General features: G+C 45.6%; 2 protein-coding genes across 2 annotated transcripts in view; both read left to right on the forward strand.

Annotated features, from left to right (window-relative positions):
• The first annotated feature begins 13,380 nt into the window (after positions 1 to 13,380).
• The window catches only part of LOC309559096 (intelectin-1-like), a 113,381-nt gene continuing 107,214 nt past the window's right edge, over positions 13,381 to 19,547 (forward strand). The window contains exon 1 of the mRNA XM_082262234.1: positions 13,381 to 13,463. Within this exon, the coding sequence (XP_082118360.1) occupies positions 13,400 to 13,463 (64 nt within the window). The 5' untranslated portion in view covers positions 13,381 to 13,399. The remainder of the gene's footprint in view (positions 13,464 to 19,547) is intronic.
• LOC309558867 (intelectin-1-like) overlaps positions 15,207 to 19,547 on the forward strand; it is a 62,612-nt gene continuing 58,271 nt past the window's right edge. The window contains exon 1 of the mRNA XM_082261954.1: positions 15,207 to 15,336. The gene's annotated coding sequence lies outside the window, so the exon portion shown is untranslated. The remainder of the gene's footprint in view (positions 15,337 to 19,547) is intronic.

Here is a 19,547-nt window from a genome sequence, read left to right on the forward strand (position 1 = left end):
AGAGACCAGCGTGCGTGCTCCCTTCAAACTTACCTGGCGGCGGCGCGGCTCAGCTTCTTCCTCCTCTTCTGCGGCGGGTCCTTCTCCCTCATCTCGGCGGCGGGAACCGGCGGGCGGCCTGCTCCCTTCAAACTTACCTGGCGGCGGCGTGGCTCAGCTTCTTCCTCCTCTTCTGCGGCGGGTCCTTCTCCCTCGTCTCGGCGGCGGGAACCGGCGGGCGGCCTCTCCTCTTTTCTCTGAGCGGCGGTGACGGTGAGTGACTGACGCACGCACCGGCACCGCCCCCATTGCGACGTCAGCGATATCCTGGATGATGATTGGTCCAGGCTGTAGACTGGACCAATCACAGCCAGGATATCAGAAAGTGGGGGTGTCCAATCGCAAAGACTTGCGCCCAGGTTACCCCCCAGAAGGCAGCCAATCGGTGCCTCTTCTGGGACGTAACCCCACCCCCCCCCCCCCCAGCCACCAGTTCCTTCAGGCGAGGCCGGCGAACCCAATTTTTTTTTGTACAACTTTATTTGTTCGTTTTTTTTTTCTTTTTTTTAGGGGTAGGGGGGCGGCGCCCTGGCGCCTCCTATGCACAAGCCGCCACTGTTGGAATAGCTGTAAAATTAAATAAGAAGATGTAAACCCCCACACATAGATTTCAATGGTGTTCGCAGACTTTGAACTTCAAGCAATATTCACAAAAATGTTTGCAAACGAAATCCGGAAAGATTTGCTATTTTCTAACTAGGACCTTACATGGAATTTCAAAATATCTTCATACTGTCTGTAACCAAGCATATCTTTTATCCAGTATGCTGTACAATTTGATATCTGTTCAATCACCAAGTATGGCACCAAGAAGACATTTTTAGTTAATATTTTTCTATCAATATTTTGTGTTACTAATACATAAGAAGATTGTTAAAAGTGACACCTTACTCTTTGCTGCAATTATAAGGCCAGAAAATGTTTTTACAATTTCAAATATTTTGCAATGTTGCCTGGTGGCTAAAGATGGTATTCTAGGTAGAACTAATACATTTTGTAAAATACTTGTGCTGTTTTGTTTTTTTTTTTTTTGTTTTTTTTCGGTGATTGGGAACATTTTGATATCTTGCATTCTGTGATGCGTGCCACCTATGAAATGGCATTACAGTATTTCCAGACTTCCCTGGTCGTGTAAAGGGCAGCAAGGTCGCAGCATTTATCCCGGGTTATCGAGTCCACAGCTCCAGAAACAGTGGAAAGACCTTAACAAGGTGGACTAGTAACTACCCCTCTCTGAGCGCAGGGAACTGGTGCTTTGCACCATAAAAACTTTTTTGCATATGAAATGGCATAATCTGCATTATAATATGTCCAGATAACATTTTATATCATCATGGCTGTCAAGACTTTTCTCTCTTAAAGCAGTATTAAACCCAAAATCAAACATTTTTTATATTAAAGCTTACCAATTCTTAGATGTAAAAGCTGCATCAGTTTTCTTTTTAAAAATGTATTTCTTTTTTTTTTTTCATCCTGAGATCCAGCCAGTAAATCTATTGATTTTCAAAATAAATAGCTTTCTTACAGATGTATGTGATACAGGGGTGAGACAAACCATTTACCACTAACAGGGGTGCTTACAACGATCAGCTTGTATTTATTCATGTAAAACCTTTATCCCAAAAGGAAAAGAAAAACTGTTTGCTGGAACTGCAGTGTGAGCTGAAGTTAGACATTAGTTTGTTAGTGGATTTAAATCGGCTTGTACCTCTCAGACTACCCCCCCCCCCCCCCTTCCCAGACTGATCCGAAGATGTCCGCTGTTCTCCTTCATCCAGAGTGGGGGCACTCTAATACAGGAAGTCAGGGCCATCTTTAATATTGTTTGGACCCACTGCAAGCATTTTCTTGGGCCCCCCTGACCATGCAATTTCTCTGTCTACCCCAAAAAACAACCACATACTCTGTACCCACCTGTCCACAGCCACCTCTGTATCCCTCCCCTGTCCACAGACACCTCTGTACCCCCCTTGTTCACAGCCACCTCTGTACCCCACTTGTTCACAGCCACCTCTGTACCCCCCTTGTTCACAGCCACCTCTGAACCCCCCCCCCATCTACAGCCACCTCTGTACCCTCCCTTCCACAGCCACCTCTGTACCCCCCCCCCATCCACAGCCACCCCTCCTGTCCACAACCACCGCCGCCACCCCCCCTTTCCACAGCCACCACCACTGTACCCCACCCCCCATCCACAGCCACCTCTGTATCCCCCTGTCCACAGCCACCTCTGTTCACCCCCTCCCCTTTCCACAGCCTCCTCCACTGTACCCCCCCTGTCTACAGCCACCTCTGTTCACCCACCTATCCACAGCCACCTCTGTATCCCTCCCCTGTCCACCTCTGTATCCCTCCCCTGTCCACAGCCACCTCTGTATCCCTCCCCTGTCCAAAGCCACCTCTGTATCCCTCCCCTGTCCACCTCTGTATCCCTCCCCTGTCCACAGCCACCTCTGTATCCCTCCCCTGTCCACAGCCACCTCTGTATCCCTCCCCTGTCCACCTCTGTATCCCTCCCCTGTCCATAGCCACCTCTGTATCCCTCCCCTGTCCACAGCCACCTATGTATCCCTCCCCTGTCCACAGCTGCCTCTGTATCCCTCCCCTGTCCACCTCTGTATCCCTCCCCTGTCCACAGTCACCTCTGTATCCCTCCCCTGTCCACAGCTGCCTCTGTATCCCTCCCCTGTCCACCTCTGTATCCCTCCCCTGTCCACAGTCACCTCTGTATCCCTCCCCTGTCCACAGCTGCCTCTGTATCCCTCCCCTGTCCACCTTTGTATCCCTCCCCTGTCCACAGTCACCTCTGTATCCTTCCCCTGTCCACAGCCACCTCTGTATCCCTCCCCTGTCCACAGCCACCTCTGTATCCCTCCCCTGTCCACCTCTGTATCCCTCCCCTGTCCACAGCTACCTCTGTATCCCTCCCCTGTCCACCTCTGTATCCCTCCCCTGTCCACAGCCACCTCTGTATCCCTCCCCTGTCCACAGCCACCTCTGTATCCCTCCCCTGTCCACAGCCACCTCTGTATCCCTTCCCTGTCCACAGCTGCCTCTGTATCCCTCCCCTGTCCACCTCTGTATCCCTCCCCTGTCCACAGCCACCTCTGTATCCCTCCCCTGTCCACAGCCACCTCTGTATCCCTCCCCTGTCCACAGCTGCCTCTGTATCCCTCCCCTGCCCACCTCTGTATCCCTCCCCTGTCCACAGCCACTTCTGTATCCCTCCCCTGTCCACAGCCACCTCTGTATCCCTCCCCTGTCCACCTCTGTATCCCTCCCCTGTCCACAGCCACCTCTGTATCCCTCCCCTGTCCAAAGCTGCCTCTACACCCCCCCTCGTCCACAGCCGCCTCTGTACCCTCCCTGTCCACAGCCGCCTCTGTACCCCCCCGTCCAAAGCTGCCTCTACATACCCCCCCCCCCCCGTCCACAGCCGCCTCTGTACCCTCCCTGTCCACAGCCACCTCTGTACCCCCTGTTCACAGCCACCTCTGTACCCCCCTGTTCACAGCCACCTCTGTACCCCCCCCCACCTAAGCCACCTCTGTACCCCCCCCGTCACCTCTGTACCCCCCTGTCCAAACTCACCTCTACATCCCCCCTGTCCACAGCCACCTCTGTACCCCCCATGTCCACAGCCACTGAAAATGAAAACCATTGAACTAGTTTAGTGTGTCACAGGGTTGAATTGGATTGGAAATCAAACAGATCTGCACTTTTTTTTTTTCTATTTTGAATAAATACACATGAACGTTTATCCAGTTTACATAGAATGCTACAAAGCCATGTTTTTATGGGTTCCTAAATTGTGTGGCTTTCTCAAGACAGTTCTGCGTGGAAATATTCAGGAGAATAAATGATTACAGGAAAATAAATGGCAGTTTTAAACCTTTAATATGAGGCAACATGGTTTTAAAGCTGAAGTTTAACCATTATAAAACTCTCTCTCACTTTAGTTAGCTAACCTGTCTGTTCTGAAGGATGTCCCATGTCATGCAGGCAGCTAGATCTGGGGAAATATTCACAGCAGGAAAAGATTTTAGTACCCCAAATGTCCACAGCCACCTCTGTATCCCTTCCCCCCATGTCTACAGCCACCTCTGCCCCCCCCCCCCACCCCTTTACAGTTCTCACCTCTTTTCACAAATTCACCCCATTCCACTCACAGTTCTCCTCACAGTCAGTGCAGAGATGCTGCCTGCACAGTTCTGTTATGTGTGTGCTCGTGCTCTTTTCCCATCACACACACAGTGCAGTCTCCGCCTATCAGAGCAGCCACAACACTTCACGTTCTGTGCTATTGAACTCTGAGAAGAGGAGGGAGGAGGAGGGAGGAGGTGGAAGCACGGAGAGATGCTTTGCCTCACTCCCTGTCAGCTGAGCCAGCTCTTACACATAGAGCCTGCAACTGACCTTCTCCTCTCTCAGTGCCTTTCTTGTGCAACAGCAAACGGGGAGGACGGGACAGCTTAATTGACCGCTACAGAACTATTCAAGGCTCCAGGGGCAGCAGCTTTTTGGGCCCCCAACAATGACAGGGCCCTGGGCAAATGCCCCTTTTTGCCCTATGGTAAAGACGGCCCTGCCGGAAGTGTGTTACTGACCAGATCACCAGGTGAAAACAGAGTGGAAAAATGCCTGAAAAAAGGAAACAAATGCAGCTGTCACATCTAATGATTGGTAAGCTGCAATATATAAAATTTTTGGTTTTGGATTTATTATTGCTTTAAACTAGGGATCGACCCATTATCCTCAACACCGATATATCGGGGGCCGATATGCACTTTCCCCGATGTATCCGAATTGGTCTCTAAAGTTACCAATATTGCTGATATTTTAGTGATGTCATATGTTGCGCTGCACATGTTCTGCCTTCTAAGACCGCCTCCCACGCCTGCGCGGCCTATATGTGACATCATTTCACAGCGTGCTGCACACTTTCTCTGCCTTCTAAAACCGCCTCCCACACCTTGGACCTTGAACCTTGGCTTCAGCTGCAGTCTGGTCATGGTGTTCACGGTGTCAGCCATCCACCCACAGGTCCTGGCCTCAGCCACCCACCACAGGGTGCCATCCGCCCACAACAAAACAGGGTGCAAGGCCAGCACCCAGCCACCCTCCCACCCCACAACAGGGTGCCAGCAGCCAGCCACCCACCCCACAACAGGGTTCCAGCAAACCAGCCACCATGATGAACCCAAGCAAGCCACCCACCACCGTGACCACACAGTGTTCCAGCAAGCCAGCTACCCACAACAGGCCAGGGTGAGGGACACCAAGCCAGCCACCTACAACAGGGTGATACCAAGCCAGCCACCCACCACAGTGTTCCAGCAAGCCAGCCACCCACCCACCACAGTGTTCCAGTAAGCCAGCCACCCACCACAGTGTTCCAGCAAGCCAGCCACCCAAAACAAGGTGACACCAAGTCAGTCACCCACCACAGTGTTCCAGCAAGCCAGCCACCCACAACAGGGTGACACCAAGGGAGCCACCCACAACAGGGTGACACCAAGCCAGCCACCCACCACAGTGTTCAAGCAAGCCAGCCACCCACAATAGGGTGACACCAAGCCAGACACCCACAACAGGGTGACACCAAGCCACCCACCACAGTGTTCCAGCAAGCCAGCCACCCACAACAGGGTGACACCAAGCCAGCCATCCACCACAGTGTTCCAGCAAGCCAGCCACCCACAACAGGGTGACACCAAGCCACCCACCACAGTGTTCCAGCAAGCCAGCCACCCACAACAGGGTGACACCAAGCCAGCCATCCACCACAGTGTTCCAGCAAGCCAGCCACCCAAAACATGTTGACACCAAGCCAGCCATCCACCACAGTGTTCCAGCAAGCCAGCCACCCAAAACAGGGTGACACCAAGCCAGCCGCCGACCACAGTATTCCAGGAAGCCAGCCACCCACCACAGTGTTCAAGCAAGCCAGCCACCCACAACATGGTGACACAAAGACAGCCACCCATCACAGTGTTCCAGCAAGCCAGCCACCCACAATAGGGTGACTCCAAGCCAGCCACACACCACAGTGTTCCAGCAAGCCAGCCACCCACAACAGGGGGAGGCCAAGCCAGCCACACTGCCAGGTGTCAGCCACCGACCCACAACAGGGTGCCAGCCAGCCACCCAAACTGCTAGGCATCAGCCACTGACCCGCAACAGGGTGCCAGAAAGCCACCCACACTGCCAGGCGTCAGCCACCAACCCACAACGGGGTGCCAGCAAGCCATTTTTTTAACAATTTTGTCTCTTTCAAATTGCAAAGGAGATGGATGAGTAGAGAAAAAGTAAGTGTGATCTGGGACTATTTCTCGTCTCAACCTTCTCCAGGAAAAGCAGCAGTGTGCAACACATGCACAAACAATATAGGCATGGGATCAGTAACTGCAAAAAACATAAATACGTCAAATCTTTGGGCCCATCTAAGAGTTCATCATAATCAATTATATCATGCAGCACAAAAAAAACAAAATGAATATCAATGTGATTTTGAAATCACTATCTCAGGCAACAATAACAGATATGTTTCTGAAAAAAAAACAAGTGTCACTGTCTAGATTCAGATGGAAGATCCCAACTGCTGGACAGAGTAATCACAGAGGTGATTGTCACTGATAACCAGCCATTTACAATGGTGTCTGACTCAGGATTTAAGCGGTTAATGTCCATACTTGAGCCAAGCCACACATTGAAGAGTGAGAAGTATTATCGAACCAAAATGCTGGGAAAGATTCACCAAAAGGTCGTTGACAAAGTAAAGGCTATGCTGCAACCAGAGAATGCTGGCAACTCACTCTCATTCACGACTGACTGCTGGTCAGGACAAACAGAGTCAGAGTCACTAATGATTCTTATATGCCTCTTCATTGACAGCAGATGGACAAAAAGGCAATTGGTGTTTAATACAAAAGTGATGCAAGGATCCCACACTGAGAAAAGTAGAGAAATGTTTCTAGGCATGCAACAAAGACCGAGTGATGCTTGTGCTACTTCGAGACAGCGGAGCAAACATGCGGAAAGGAATGAGGCTTGCTGATATGTCAGACCTCAGTGTCATGGCACACAACACCCTCCAACTTTCAAATTATGGTCTGTCAAGCCAAAGAGCTTTGATTGATATATGTTTTGAGAAGCATGAAGAGATTAAAAATGTTGTGCTTGCAAGTCTTTTGAATCCTCGATACAAGAACCATGCTTTCTCTTCTGATGATGTATTGGCTAAGGCAAAACAATGGCTGCAAGAAGAAGTCATCCTCTTCAGTGGTGGAAAGAAAATGAGGCACGCTACAAAAGACTTGCTTCCCATGCTAGAAGATACCTGTCTCTCTCTGCTCCCCTGTCCTCCTCTCCTCATGAAGTGGCAGCTTTATATGAACAAAACAGAAGCCGTTTAACAGGTGACCATGGACATGCTGAAATGTTCTGCTTTCTGTAGTATTGTTCTACTTAACTGGGAGTATTGAAAAGTGTAGTAGTAGTGTCCAATCCAACCCACTGTCTTGCTATTGTCTAGCTTTTTTCTAGCAGTTTTGCCCTGACTGCAGTAGTTGCAATGAGTGCTCTACTGCAGCGTTAGTCCACTGACTCCAGTACAATCCACTGTCTAGCTGTTGCCTAGCTTTTTTCTAGCAGTTTGCACTGACTGCAGTAAATCATTGCAGTGAGTGCACTACTGCAGCAGTAGTCCACTGACTCCAGTCCATCTCCAATCCACTGTCTTGCTGTTGTCTAGCTTTTTTTCTAGTAGTTTTGCATTGACTGCAGTATTTGCAGTGAGTGTCCTACTGCAGTGGTAGTCCACTGACTCCAGTACAATCCACTCTCTAGCTGTTGCCTAGCTTTTTTTCTAGCAATTTTGTACTGACTGCAGTCAATCATTGCAGTAGTCCACTAACTCCAGTGCAACTCCAATCCACTGTCTTGCTGTTGTCTAGCTTTTTTTCTAGCCGTTCTGCACTGACTGCAGTACTTGCAGTGAGTGCCCTACTGTAGCGGTAGTCCACTGACTCTAGTCCAATCCACTGTCTAGCTGTTGCCTAGCTTTTTTTCTAGCAGTTTTGCACTGACTGCACTGCAGTAGTGATTTAAAATGATTGCAGTGAGTGATTGCACTACTGCAGCAGTTTATTATGCATTAATGCACAATCAGATGATGTGAAACTGATGTCCCTGCAAGTGCAATTTTCCTATCAGTTTTCATGCAGTTAAGGTGTGAAGAACGAGCCCTTAATGTTAAAAATGTTAATAGATAAAGATTAACATGTTCAGTAACAGATTTGTGTCAAAATTTGTGTTTATTTTGCAAAATTTCAAATGTACAAAAATATTGGCCAATATCGGCCGATACCGATATGCGATCTGCAAAATATTGGTATCGACAACGAAAAAACGATATCGCTCGATCACTACTTTAAACGCCTGTGTGGACTCAGATCACTCCTATGGAATTCAGAGAAAAATACAATACTACTGAGAGTGTGAGGAGGGGAAGGACCCAATAAAATGAAGCATACAGGCTTATTAAATATTGTACTGCAATAGCAATGTATCCAGAATGCATGAAATCATATTTTATCAGATTATTAGATAAATAGCTGGCATCATTATTTCTTATTTCCTTGTCCTTGTACAAGCTGTTAAAGAGTTCTCTGTATCCAAGAGGAAATTTTAAAGTAGAACTAAAGGCAACATTTTTTTTTAAATTTTGGATAGAGTAAGGGAGGCTTGTAACTGCACAAAACAAAACGAAACAAAGGGCGTAAATGCCTAGTGCATTATCCACAGCACTTTATTAAAACCTATAAGTACAGTGCATCCGGAAAGTATTCCCAGTGCTTCACTTTTTCCACATTTTGTTATGTTACAGCCTTATTCCAAAATGGATTAAATTCATTTTGTTCCTCAAAATTCTACAAACAATACCCCATAATGACAACATGAAAGAAGTTTGTTTGAAATCTTTGCAAATTTATTAAAAATAAAAAGCAAAAAAAATCAAATGTACATAAGTATTAACAGCCCTTGCTCAATACTTTGTTGAAGCACCTTTGACACCAATTACAGCCTCAAGACTTTTTGAATATGATGCTACAAGCTTCGCACACCTATTTTTGAGCAGTTTTTCCAATTCTTCTTTGCAGGACTTCTCAAGCTCCATCAGGTTGGATGGGGAGCGTCGGTGCACAGCCATTTTAAGTTCTCTCTTCAGATGTTCAATTGGGTTAAAGTCTGGGCTCTGGCTGGGCCACTCAAGGACATTCACAGAGTTTTCCCGTAGCTTCTCTTCGTTATCTTGGCTGTGTGCTTAGGATCATTTTCATGTTAGAAGATTAACCTTCACCCCAGTCTGAGGTCCAGAGTGCTCTGGAGCAGGTTTTCATCAAGGTCTCTGTACATTGCTGCATTCATCTTTCCCTCAATCCTGACTAGTCTCTCAGTTACTGCCACTAAAAAACATCCCACAGCATGATGCTGCCACCACCATGCTTCACTTTAGGGATTGTATTGGCCAGGTGATGAGTGGTGTCTGGTTTCCTCCAGACATGATGCTTGCCACTCAGGCCAAAGAGTTAAATCTTTGTTTCATCAGACCAGAGAATTTTGTTTCTCATTGTCTGGGAGTTCTTCAGGTGCCTTTTGGCAAACTCCAGATGGGCTGTCATGTGCTTTTTACTGAGGAGTGGCTTCCATCTAGCCACTCTACCATACAGGCCTGATTGGTGGAGTGCTCCAGAGATAGTTGTTCTTCCTCTCTCCACAGAGAAATGCTCGAGCTCTGTCAGAGTGACCATCGGGTTCTTGATCACCTCCCTGACTAAGGCACTTCTCCCGCGATTGCTCAGTTTGGCTGGGCTGCCCGTTCTAGAAAGAGTCTTGGTGGTTCCAAACTTCTTCTATTTACAGATGATGGAGGCCACTGTGCTCACTGGGACCTTCGATGCTGCAGACATTTTTCTGTAACCTTCCTCAGATCTCTGCCTCGATGCAATCCCTTCTTAGAGGTCTTCAGACAATTCCTTGGACTTTATGGCTTGGTTTGTGCTCTGACATGCACTGTTAACTGTGGGACCTTATATAGACAGATGTGTGCCTTTCCAAATCATGTCCAATCAACTGAATTTACCACAGGTGGACTCCAATCAAGTTGTAGAAACTTTTCAAGGATGATCAGAGGAAACAGGATGCACCTGAGCTCAATTTTGAGTGTCATGGCAAAGGCTGTGAATACTTAAGTACATGTGCTTGTTTTTGTTTTTTATTTTTATTAAATTTGCAAAGATTTCAAACAAACTTCTTTCACATTGTCATTATGGGGTATTGTTTGTAGAGTTTTGAGGAAAATAATGAATTTAATTAATTTTTAAATAAGGCTGTAACATAGCAAAATGTGGAAAAAGGGAAGCACTCTGAATACTTTCTGGATGCTGTGTATATAATATATACTCACAATAGAAATGTGAATCACAGCGTTGTAAGTAACCCAGTAACCAAAAGCCAGCCCATCAATAGAACTCCTCTGGTTCAAATGGATAATTATACCAGCCGATGCGTTGGACAAGCTGCTTCCTATTATGGCACACTCCCGAGAGATCACATTTTTTTAATGATAACCTTAAGGCTCCGTTCACATCTAGGCGTTTTGGGGCGTTTTTGGGGAGTTTTTCTGCTCTAGGATCAGCTCTCAAAACGCCCAACAAGACAAATCCTATTCATTTCAATGGCCCCTGTTCACATCTGAGCGTTTTGACGCTGTTTACAAAACGCCCAACGCTCAAAAAAGTACATGAGCTTCTTTTTGGGCAGATTACAGGCGTTTTCCATTGGTATCTATTCAATCAAAAAACGCCTGCACAAAAAACGCCTGTAAATCGCGGTAAAATCGCGGTAAAATCGCGGTTAAAAAACCGCTACGCTCAGGTGTGAATGTAGTCTTAAAAGTGACAGAACTCCTATTAGAAATTAAGGTAATCAATATTTAAACAGTATAAACATGATATGAAAACACTGACAATACCCAGAAGAAGTATTTTGCCTGGTTTACATTTGTAGTGCTTATTCGTGTAGGAGCCACTAGAATTTAGCTCAGGTTCTTCCCCAGTGGATTGCCCCACAGCCAAGCACACAATCTCAGCCACACTTTTCCTCGATAACCAGTCTAGGAGTGTTTTTTTTATTTTTTTTTTAGAACTTGGACGGGGTTGGGGGGGGGGTGGGATTGAGTGGGATACTCCAAAAACAGAAGCTTTGTACAGGTTGAGGACAGTGAACGCCTTTCTATACAGCTGAAGCAGAAGTCCCTGAATATAGCAAATTGTGGACTTGGCTTGCAGTGGAAACAGTTAAATGTAGAGCTGAAGCAGAAGTCCTTGCATATAGCAATGTATGGAGTTGGCTTGGAGTTGAAGCAGTTAGAGTAGAAGCAGTTAGGCTAGCTAAATTTACCTAGCAAAAATACACACAGCGCCTCTGAACACAGTGAGCCAGCACTAAATTGAACCAATCCTAGCACCTATCTAGGAGGGTGATACATTCACCCCCTGTCAAAAATAGGCCATGTCCTCAAAGGCCTGAGCTTAAAGCTTCTAACAAAAACTATATACAAAAATAGTGTGGAATATCTAACAAAGTTGGAGGGGAAAAGGAGAGTTAACAATTAACAAACGACATGTGGCATTCCATATATTGGCAATAAAGAATATATATAACTAAATTAGCAGTAGAAAAATACGTTTGTACAAAATATATGCACAATATATCGAGCCTAGCTGGTAGGGCCCTACCAATATTTTAGAGTACTAGAAACAAGTGCACCCCCCGCCAAAAAGAAATGGAGAGGTGGGGTAACACAGCAAACATATACATTTCTTATTCATACTTATCCTATAGCTATCTAAACACACCAACATATTTACAGAAATAGGTTAACACTGAAGCTGAAGTTAAACAGTCTTCACCTAGAAGAAAGCAGAATTGGTACATCCTAACAAACTAATATGTACAATCTACTTATGGGATAAAGATTGAAGCACTACCCTCCGCAGGGATAACCCTTCAAAAGTTCACGATACTAGAACATAACATTCCTTATCCCTAAATATTATATCTGAATGAAAAACTGATGCAGGTGTGCAAATGTATTCTAAGCACATAAATCACTATATCAAATACTATCACATCCTAATCTCAGCAAACTGCACCACCTGGTGGCCTAAGCACACTACCAGGATCCTACTGGGCACAAAAGAGCATTTATAATTACTACAGTATTATTAGAGGAATATTATTACTGCAAATGAGTAACATATTTGTACGTTTGGCTACATTTTGCAGATTTTACATATGTACAGTGCACATAGTTTAGGGGTGCAGTATGTACAGATGTAATAACTTTACATTTATCAACATTAAGCTTCATTAGTTAGTACAGCGATCTGCCCTGCTGTGCTATTGTGTTCTGACAGGGGGATGTCCCTCCACCAGAACACTGCCCTTTTTTGGTCATGAGCCTTCGACAGAGACTGGCCGAACAGCCAGCTTCTGACAGACCGGCTGCCATATACACAGGCCCAATGTCTGCTGGTTTGTACTGAACCGGCTGATGCAGGCTGACATTTGCCCGTGTGTACTAGGCCTAAGTGATAGAAAGTGCTGCTGCAGAGGAGCTGCTACAGCTTACCCAAGGACTCAGAGGAGAGTGTAGAGTGCAGGCTGTGAGGCGGCTGCAGGCACATGATTTAAGCTGCTGCCACCATTAGCGCTGTATTCCTAGGAAGAGGTGGGGTGGCGTATGACAGCGGATTTCACTCCACCACTGAGTGTCTCAGGCTGCAGCCAGATCTAGAGGAGCAGCATCAGCAAATGTGCCCGTCTGCTTACTCTGCGGCTGCTGCTTGCACTGCTCATATAGAAAAATAAGCTATAATAATAGAAAAATAATATATACTAATTGCTCTCCATGGCTGGCATTAGCCCTGCTTATATAGAATAATAACAATAAAAAAATAAGCCCGATTTGCTCTTACTCTGTATTGCCAGAGATGGCAGCCCAGTACTCTGCCTAAAGGAGGCCATGATTTATGGACATTTTATGTCCCTAATGGACATTTACGGACAGCTGAAAAAATCATGGATTTTTACAAACTGTCCATAAATTTATGGTTGGCAATCCTGGTAAGGGGGCGATATAACTAGTGAGAAATTTTTAACTTAATGCAGGAAATGGTTTAAGGTCAAAAAACGTCTTGTCTTTACAACTGTAAAAAGCTGTTTTTATTTTGTATGTGAATTTGAACATTGATATTTATAATTTGCTTATATTTGCAGCCTTGCCAACTGAAAGATGCTACGGAAAAATCTGGTTCTGTTGGCACTGGTGTTTACTGTGAGACAGTCTACTTGTTGTGGTGAGTCAACATGCTTGATAAGAAGATCCAAAAACGAATTTTGTGTAGTGCTACACACGCAGGAGTCACTGATATTAACTGGTTGTTTCCCAAACAGTACAGAGCAAACCAGTCATCCCAGCATCAGTTCATTCACTCTGGCTCCATTAAACAGTCTGGGGGGGGCGGGGTTGTCTTTTTAACCCCTCAACCCCTTGACCCAGGGCAAAACAAACCTTAACGCCCAGATCCAGTTTGCAACTTGTGTTAGTAAAACTGAACATGTGATTGCAACTTCCTTGTGTATCAAGGTAATTAATACATTGTTTTTTTCAGGACAAACCGGGCTTTCGTTTGGTAGTAAATGGTAACAGATATCTCCTGGTTTTTTTTTTATTATTATCAAAAGACAACTGGCCCAAAATAGTAAAAAAATAAAAAAATAAAAATTTTATATTTAGCTGTAAATTTCTTGCTATTACCATAACTTACCACCAACAAACAACCCAAAATAAATTCTCCTACTCCTGAAAATTGCAGCAATACCACATATGTGAATGGCATTTGTTATATGTACCCATAGTAGGGTCCAGAAATAATAGGGAGCATTTTTCTTTTTTTATCCTACCTAAAACATATTGAAACTGACACTAATTTTAAAAAATGCTGTTTTTTTAAATCCTACCTAAAACAAACCGACCCTGACCTTGGACCCTGGCCTTGACCTTTGACCTTTACCTTAATACTAACCCTGACACTGACCTAAATCTAACCTTGATCTAGCTTTTTCATCTTTGTTTTTTTTATTTTGTTTTAACACACTTTGGTTTGTTTTACATCTTTCTCCTCTGGCAAGGAGAGATAATTACAATGTATATTTCTCCCCATTCTGAGGAGAAATAAAACACTTGGGCAGGCTGCACAATGACTGATCACTGTGATAGCCAGTCAGAGGCTATCACAGCCTTCAGGTGACTGGAAATTGGGAGTCCTGAGTTGCTTGCTATGGGGGTACTCAGAAGGGGGAAGGAGCCAGGAACGCTGGCAAGGGACCCAAGGAGAGAAGGATCAGAGCTGCTCTATGCAAAAGCATTCCACAGAGCAGATAAGTATGTCATGCTTGTTATTTACTTACCTTAAAACGAAGCCATCCAGTGGCGTGCTGTCAGCGCTGAGAGGGCTTCTATCTTACCCCGGTCTTCCTTGCGGGTTTGCAAACTTGGACTGTGTGAGTGGCTGGAGCCGCGATGACGTCACTCCTGCACATGCGTGCGGGAGCCCTCAGTTATGGCACAATGCTCTAAGGGTCCAGCAGGGTATGCTGGACCATCAGAGTGCATGCGCCAGTGATGTCACCGGCTGCATCTAAGGTGAATATCTCATAAATGGTGGACGTTTAGGAGATATTTATTTTACCTACAGGTAAGCCTTATTATAGGCTTACCTGAAGGTAAAAATTACAAAGCGAATCTTACTACTGCTTTGAGAACAATGTACACAAAAACACACCCAACCAATTTCAGCTTTCATCAGTTTAAAGTAAGATAATTAATGATTGTTTTTTTGCTGCTGCTATATCAAGTTGCATGTACCTTCTTATTAACCTGTGCTATCATTAATGCCACGTGTATTTGCAATGCTTACTGTATATTTTATAGTAAGTTATATTATAATTTGACAGGATAGCTAATATACTATAGTAAAAAAGTGAATTAATAAAATTATGTTTCATCAGATAATGTCTCCCTTCTTCAGAAGAAGCAAAGTATTCTTAACCTTTTGGCATGTTGGAACGGGGACCAAAACAATGACCATAGGAATGCATGGTATAACTGTAATACCAACAGGTACAGAAGCTGCAAGGAAATCCATCAGTTCGACAGTAATGCCAGAGGTAAGTACCAAAAAACACAAGTTTTCATAATTATTAGTGATTTTTTACCAAGGCTGTCTTTAACTACTTGCCTACCGGGCACTTTCACCCCCTTCCCATCCAGGCCAATTTTCAGCTTTCAGCGCTCTCACACTTTGAATGATAATTGCGCGGTCATGCTACACTATACCCATATGACATTTTTATCATTTTTTTCACACAAATAGAGCTTTCTTTTGGTGGTATTTAATCACCTCTGGGTTTTTTATTTCTTACAAAAAAAAAAAGAAAAATACAGAAAATTTTGAAAAAAAAAAGTTTTTCTTATTTTCTGTGAGTAAATTTTGAAAATAAATTTTTTTTTCTCCTTCACTGATGTGCGCTGATGAGGCGGCACTGATGGGCACTGATAGGCTGCACTGATGAGGTGACACTTATTGGCACTGATGAGGTGGCACTTATGGGCACTGATGAGCTGGCACTGATGAGGAGGTACTAATATGCCGCACTGATGAGCACTGATAGGCGGCACTGATGGGCACTGATAGGTGGCACTGCTGGGCACTGAGAGGCGGCACTGACGGGCGGCACTGATGGGCACTGAGAGGCGGCACTGCTGGACACTGACGGGTGGCACTGATGGACACTGATGGGTGGCACTGATGAGCACTGATGGGCGGCACTGATAAGCAGCACCATCAGTGCCCACAGTGCTTCCAGTCAGTGCTCATCAGTGCCTAGATGAGCAGGCACTGATGGGCACTGACTGGCAGCACTATGGGCACTGATTGTGGGCACTGATGGGGGCATTGATGGAGGGCACTGTGGGCACTGATGGTGGGCACATTTTATTTTATTTACCTTTGTTGTAATCAGGGCACTGGTGATCAGTGCCCTGATTACATTTTTCTTTGTCCCAGAACGGCTGATCGGCTCTCTCCTTCCTCACACTGCAGTCTCTGTGTGAGGAAGGAGCGCTGGCGATGAGAGATGATTTCATGTTTACATATGAGATCATCTCTCATTGCATGGGCCGATCACGTGGTAAATGGCAGCTGTGATTGGCCATTTACCATGATCTGTGATTGGCTGTGTCCAAGGGACACGGCCGACACAGATTTTCCCCGATGCGCGCTCGCGGGAGCGCACCGGGAGCCTGTCTCTGGGAGGCCGGAAATGTGAGTCCGCGCTGTAGCCGTACTACGGCTATAGCGCGGATATGAAGAAGTTAATGTGGGGCAAAAGGGGAAGCTGCCCCTGGCCCAGTCATTGTTGTGGGTTCCAAAGCAGCTGCCCCTTGATCCCATGCTGCCCCCAAATCGTTTTCCTGGGGTAGCGGGTGCAGCTGACCCCCATGTTTGCTCTCCCGGCTCTCTATGTTCCCCCGCCTGCCCTACCTTCTCCAGTCAGCAGCGCGAAGATCAAAGACACACAGAGCAGGCACTCTCGAGCATCCCATTGACTGACACCCGTCCACTGACTCTTCTAGCAGAAGGGGTGGCCATCGCAGGACAGGCCCCACGACACAGATCTGTACTCACTGTAGGCAGAATCAGATCCTTTCAAGTGTCTCCCTTCCAGTCAGTTCTGCAGGACCTCTGGGTTCAGCTTTCCTCTGGCTCTCCCCTTCGGGACAGCGCTCTTCAGCTGAAAGACCCCAAACACATGTGCCCTTAGCATTTATACAGTATCCCAGCATGCTGCGAGGCACTTTCCTCTGCCAATCACCAGGACTGTAGTATATGCCTGTGCACTCATTTGTCGGGTTTCCTCCCACTGTGCAATATGCCTCCCTATTGGACCAGTGTGAAACACTACGGACAAACTGAACTGCACCTGAGCACCATGAGCAGACTTCACTAATAGATCCTGCCCTCTGGTAGGCAGAGAGTGAAATAAATGTACCTGGCAATCTCTCTGGTAAGCAGAAAGACCCAAAACTATACGCTCTCTTCTAGCACCTACCTAGGAGGGTGCTACATATACAGTATGTGTATGTATTTTATATGTGGTGTGTATGTCGTGCAAATAATAGGGGTACATCGCTAAAGATGAATGGTGCAAAGAAAGTGCTAATATAAATCAAAGTGACATTGTGCTAGTAAAGTGCCAACAATATTGCATAATAATATTGAAAATACCACCTATAAGAATCAAGTGAGAATCAATATATAAATAATTCAATCTAAAATATATAATATATCCAACAATTTTCACTCTGTGTAACTCTGTGTAACTCTGTGCAACTTCTGTGTAACTGTGTAATAGGTGCTGTAAAAAAAAGTCCATCCAAATAATCCACTGTGGAAAATCAGCAAATAAAGTGCTTGACAGATGTCCCCAAGCTGGGTGCTCGTGTAATCACCACCAACACAGAAGGATGGCCTCTCACCTTAACCCTAGGTCTAAGAAGGTATTCTTTCCTACCAAGGGGTTAATCCACTGGCAATATTCTTTGTAGGGATAACTGGGATACCAAAGTGTTGACCAAGGGGTTAAACCACTGGCAATATTCCTGGTATGGATAGCTGGGATACCGAAGTGATGACCTTCTAAGAAGCCACTGATGTATGGTTCCCAAAAAAATTCAATGACAACTTTCCTTTCCGGCAATGCCACACCCTCTGACACACCAAGGCTTTGTGTGCTCACTCACTTCACACAGCTTCTCAGGGCAGTGCTCAATGGGAATGAAGGCAGCCTTGTTTTGCACCTTATTTTGCTGAGTTGCACGAGTGAAAATTGTTGGATATATTATATATTTTAGATTGAATTATTTATATATTGATTCTCACTTGATGTATTTTCAATATTATTATGCAATATTGTTGGCACTTTACTAGCACAATGTCACTTTGATTTATATTAGCACTTTCTTTGCACCATTCATCTTTAGCGATGTACCCCTATTATTTGCATTTTATCTACTTTAGAGTGGAAAAGTTTTGGTATAGCAGCTGTATTGTATACATTTATATCAGTTGCGCTGATTTTTATAATTTTGCACATTACAGTGTGTATTTCGTGTTTATGTGTGTTGCATGTATGTTACTTGTGTATGCATGAGGTATGCATGTGTCTGCAGTGTGTATATATATGTACATACTGTAGGTGCTACTGCTGTGCTCTGTGTAAGAGTTTGGGGGTGAAAAGAATCAAAGGGGATGCTGTGCGCTGGGCTATATATAATTCTGACTCCTGCACTATGTATGATACATACACCTGACCCCCACACTCTGTACATTAACCACCAGACCCCTGCACCTTGTACATTAACCACCTCAGACCATTGTGCTATGTACTTTATTACTTTATCCAACCCGACCCCTGCACTAAGTACATTACCCACCTCAAATCTCTACACTATGTACATTATATCCACCCTAGAGCCCTGCACTATGTAAGTTAACCAGGACTGACCCATGCACTATGTACATTACCTACCTCAGATATCTGTACTATGTACATTACCCACCCCAGACCCTCTGCACTATGTACGTTACATTCAGAATCATGCACTTTGTATGCAGTCTCAAGTTTTAAGCTGATTGCACTGTTTGCACCATTTTTCCACACCCATCATTTATGTGTGTCACTTTAGCCTGCCCCCTATGACTCCCCCATTTTGAAAAGTTCCCAGGTATGTTTACATCTATAAACGTTACAAGTAGACAGGAGTTGAACTCTTTTCCCAGTTTACAAAGTAATTTGGTATATTTAAGCAAGAAAGGATTTCAAATAAGTTCCAAATACTCATAACCAAGGTTCGACAAACCCCAGGCGCCAGGTCGCATTGGTGACTAGAATTAGCGGCCTGGCGTCTGGGGTACACAGGGACAAGACTCTCCTGCGAGGTGCGGGAGTCTCCCGCATGTGGGCTGTGGCTCCCTGACAAGTGCCGCGTGATGTTCCAGCTGTCTGTGTCAGCTGTGACAGAACGGAGCTGATGCTTCCTGTATAGTTCCGGCTTTGTCCTGTCACAGGCGGAGTGATATCAAATGCCGTCCACCTGTGAGAGGAGACCAAGAGATACATGAAGCATCGGCTCGGCATTGGCTCTGCATGTTTCCTCCAGCGCCGCTCCTCACACTATCTGCCAGCAGTACCTACAGCAGTACCAGCCAACAGTACTAGCCAGCAGTACCCACAGCAGTACCCGCCAGCAGTACCCACAGCAGTACCTGCCAGCAGTACCAGCCAGCAGTACCCACAACAGTACCTGCCAGCAGTAC

Source organism: Pelophylax lessonae (genome assembly GCF_965119305.1).
Source record: "Pelophylax lessonae genome assembly, chromosome: 6".
NCBI classification, from domain to species: Eukaryota; Metazoa; Chordata; class Amphibia; order Anura; family Ranidae; genus Pelophylax; species Pelophylax lessonae.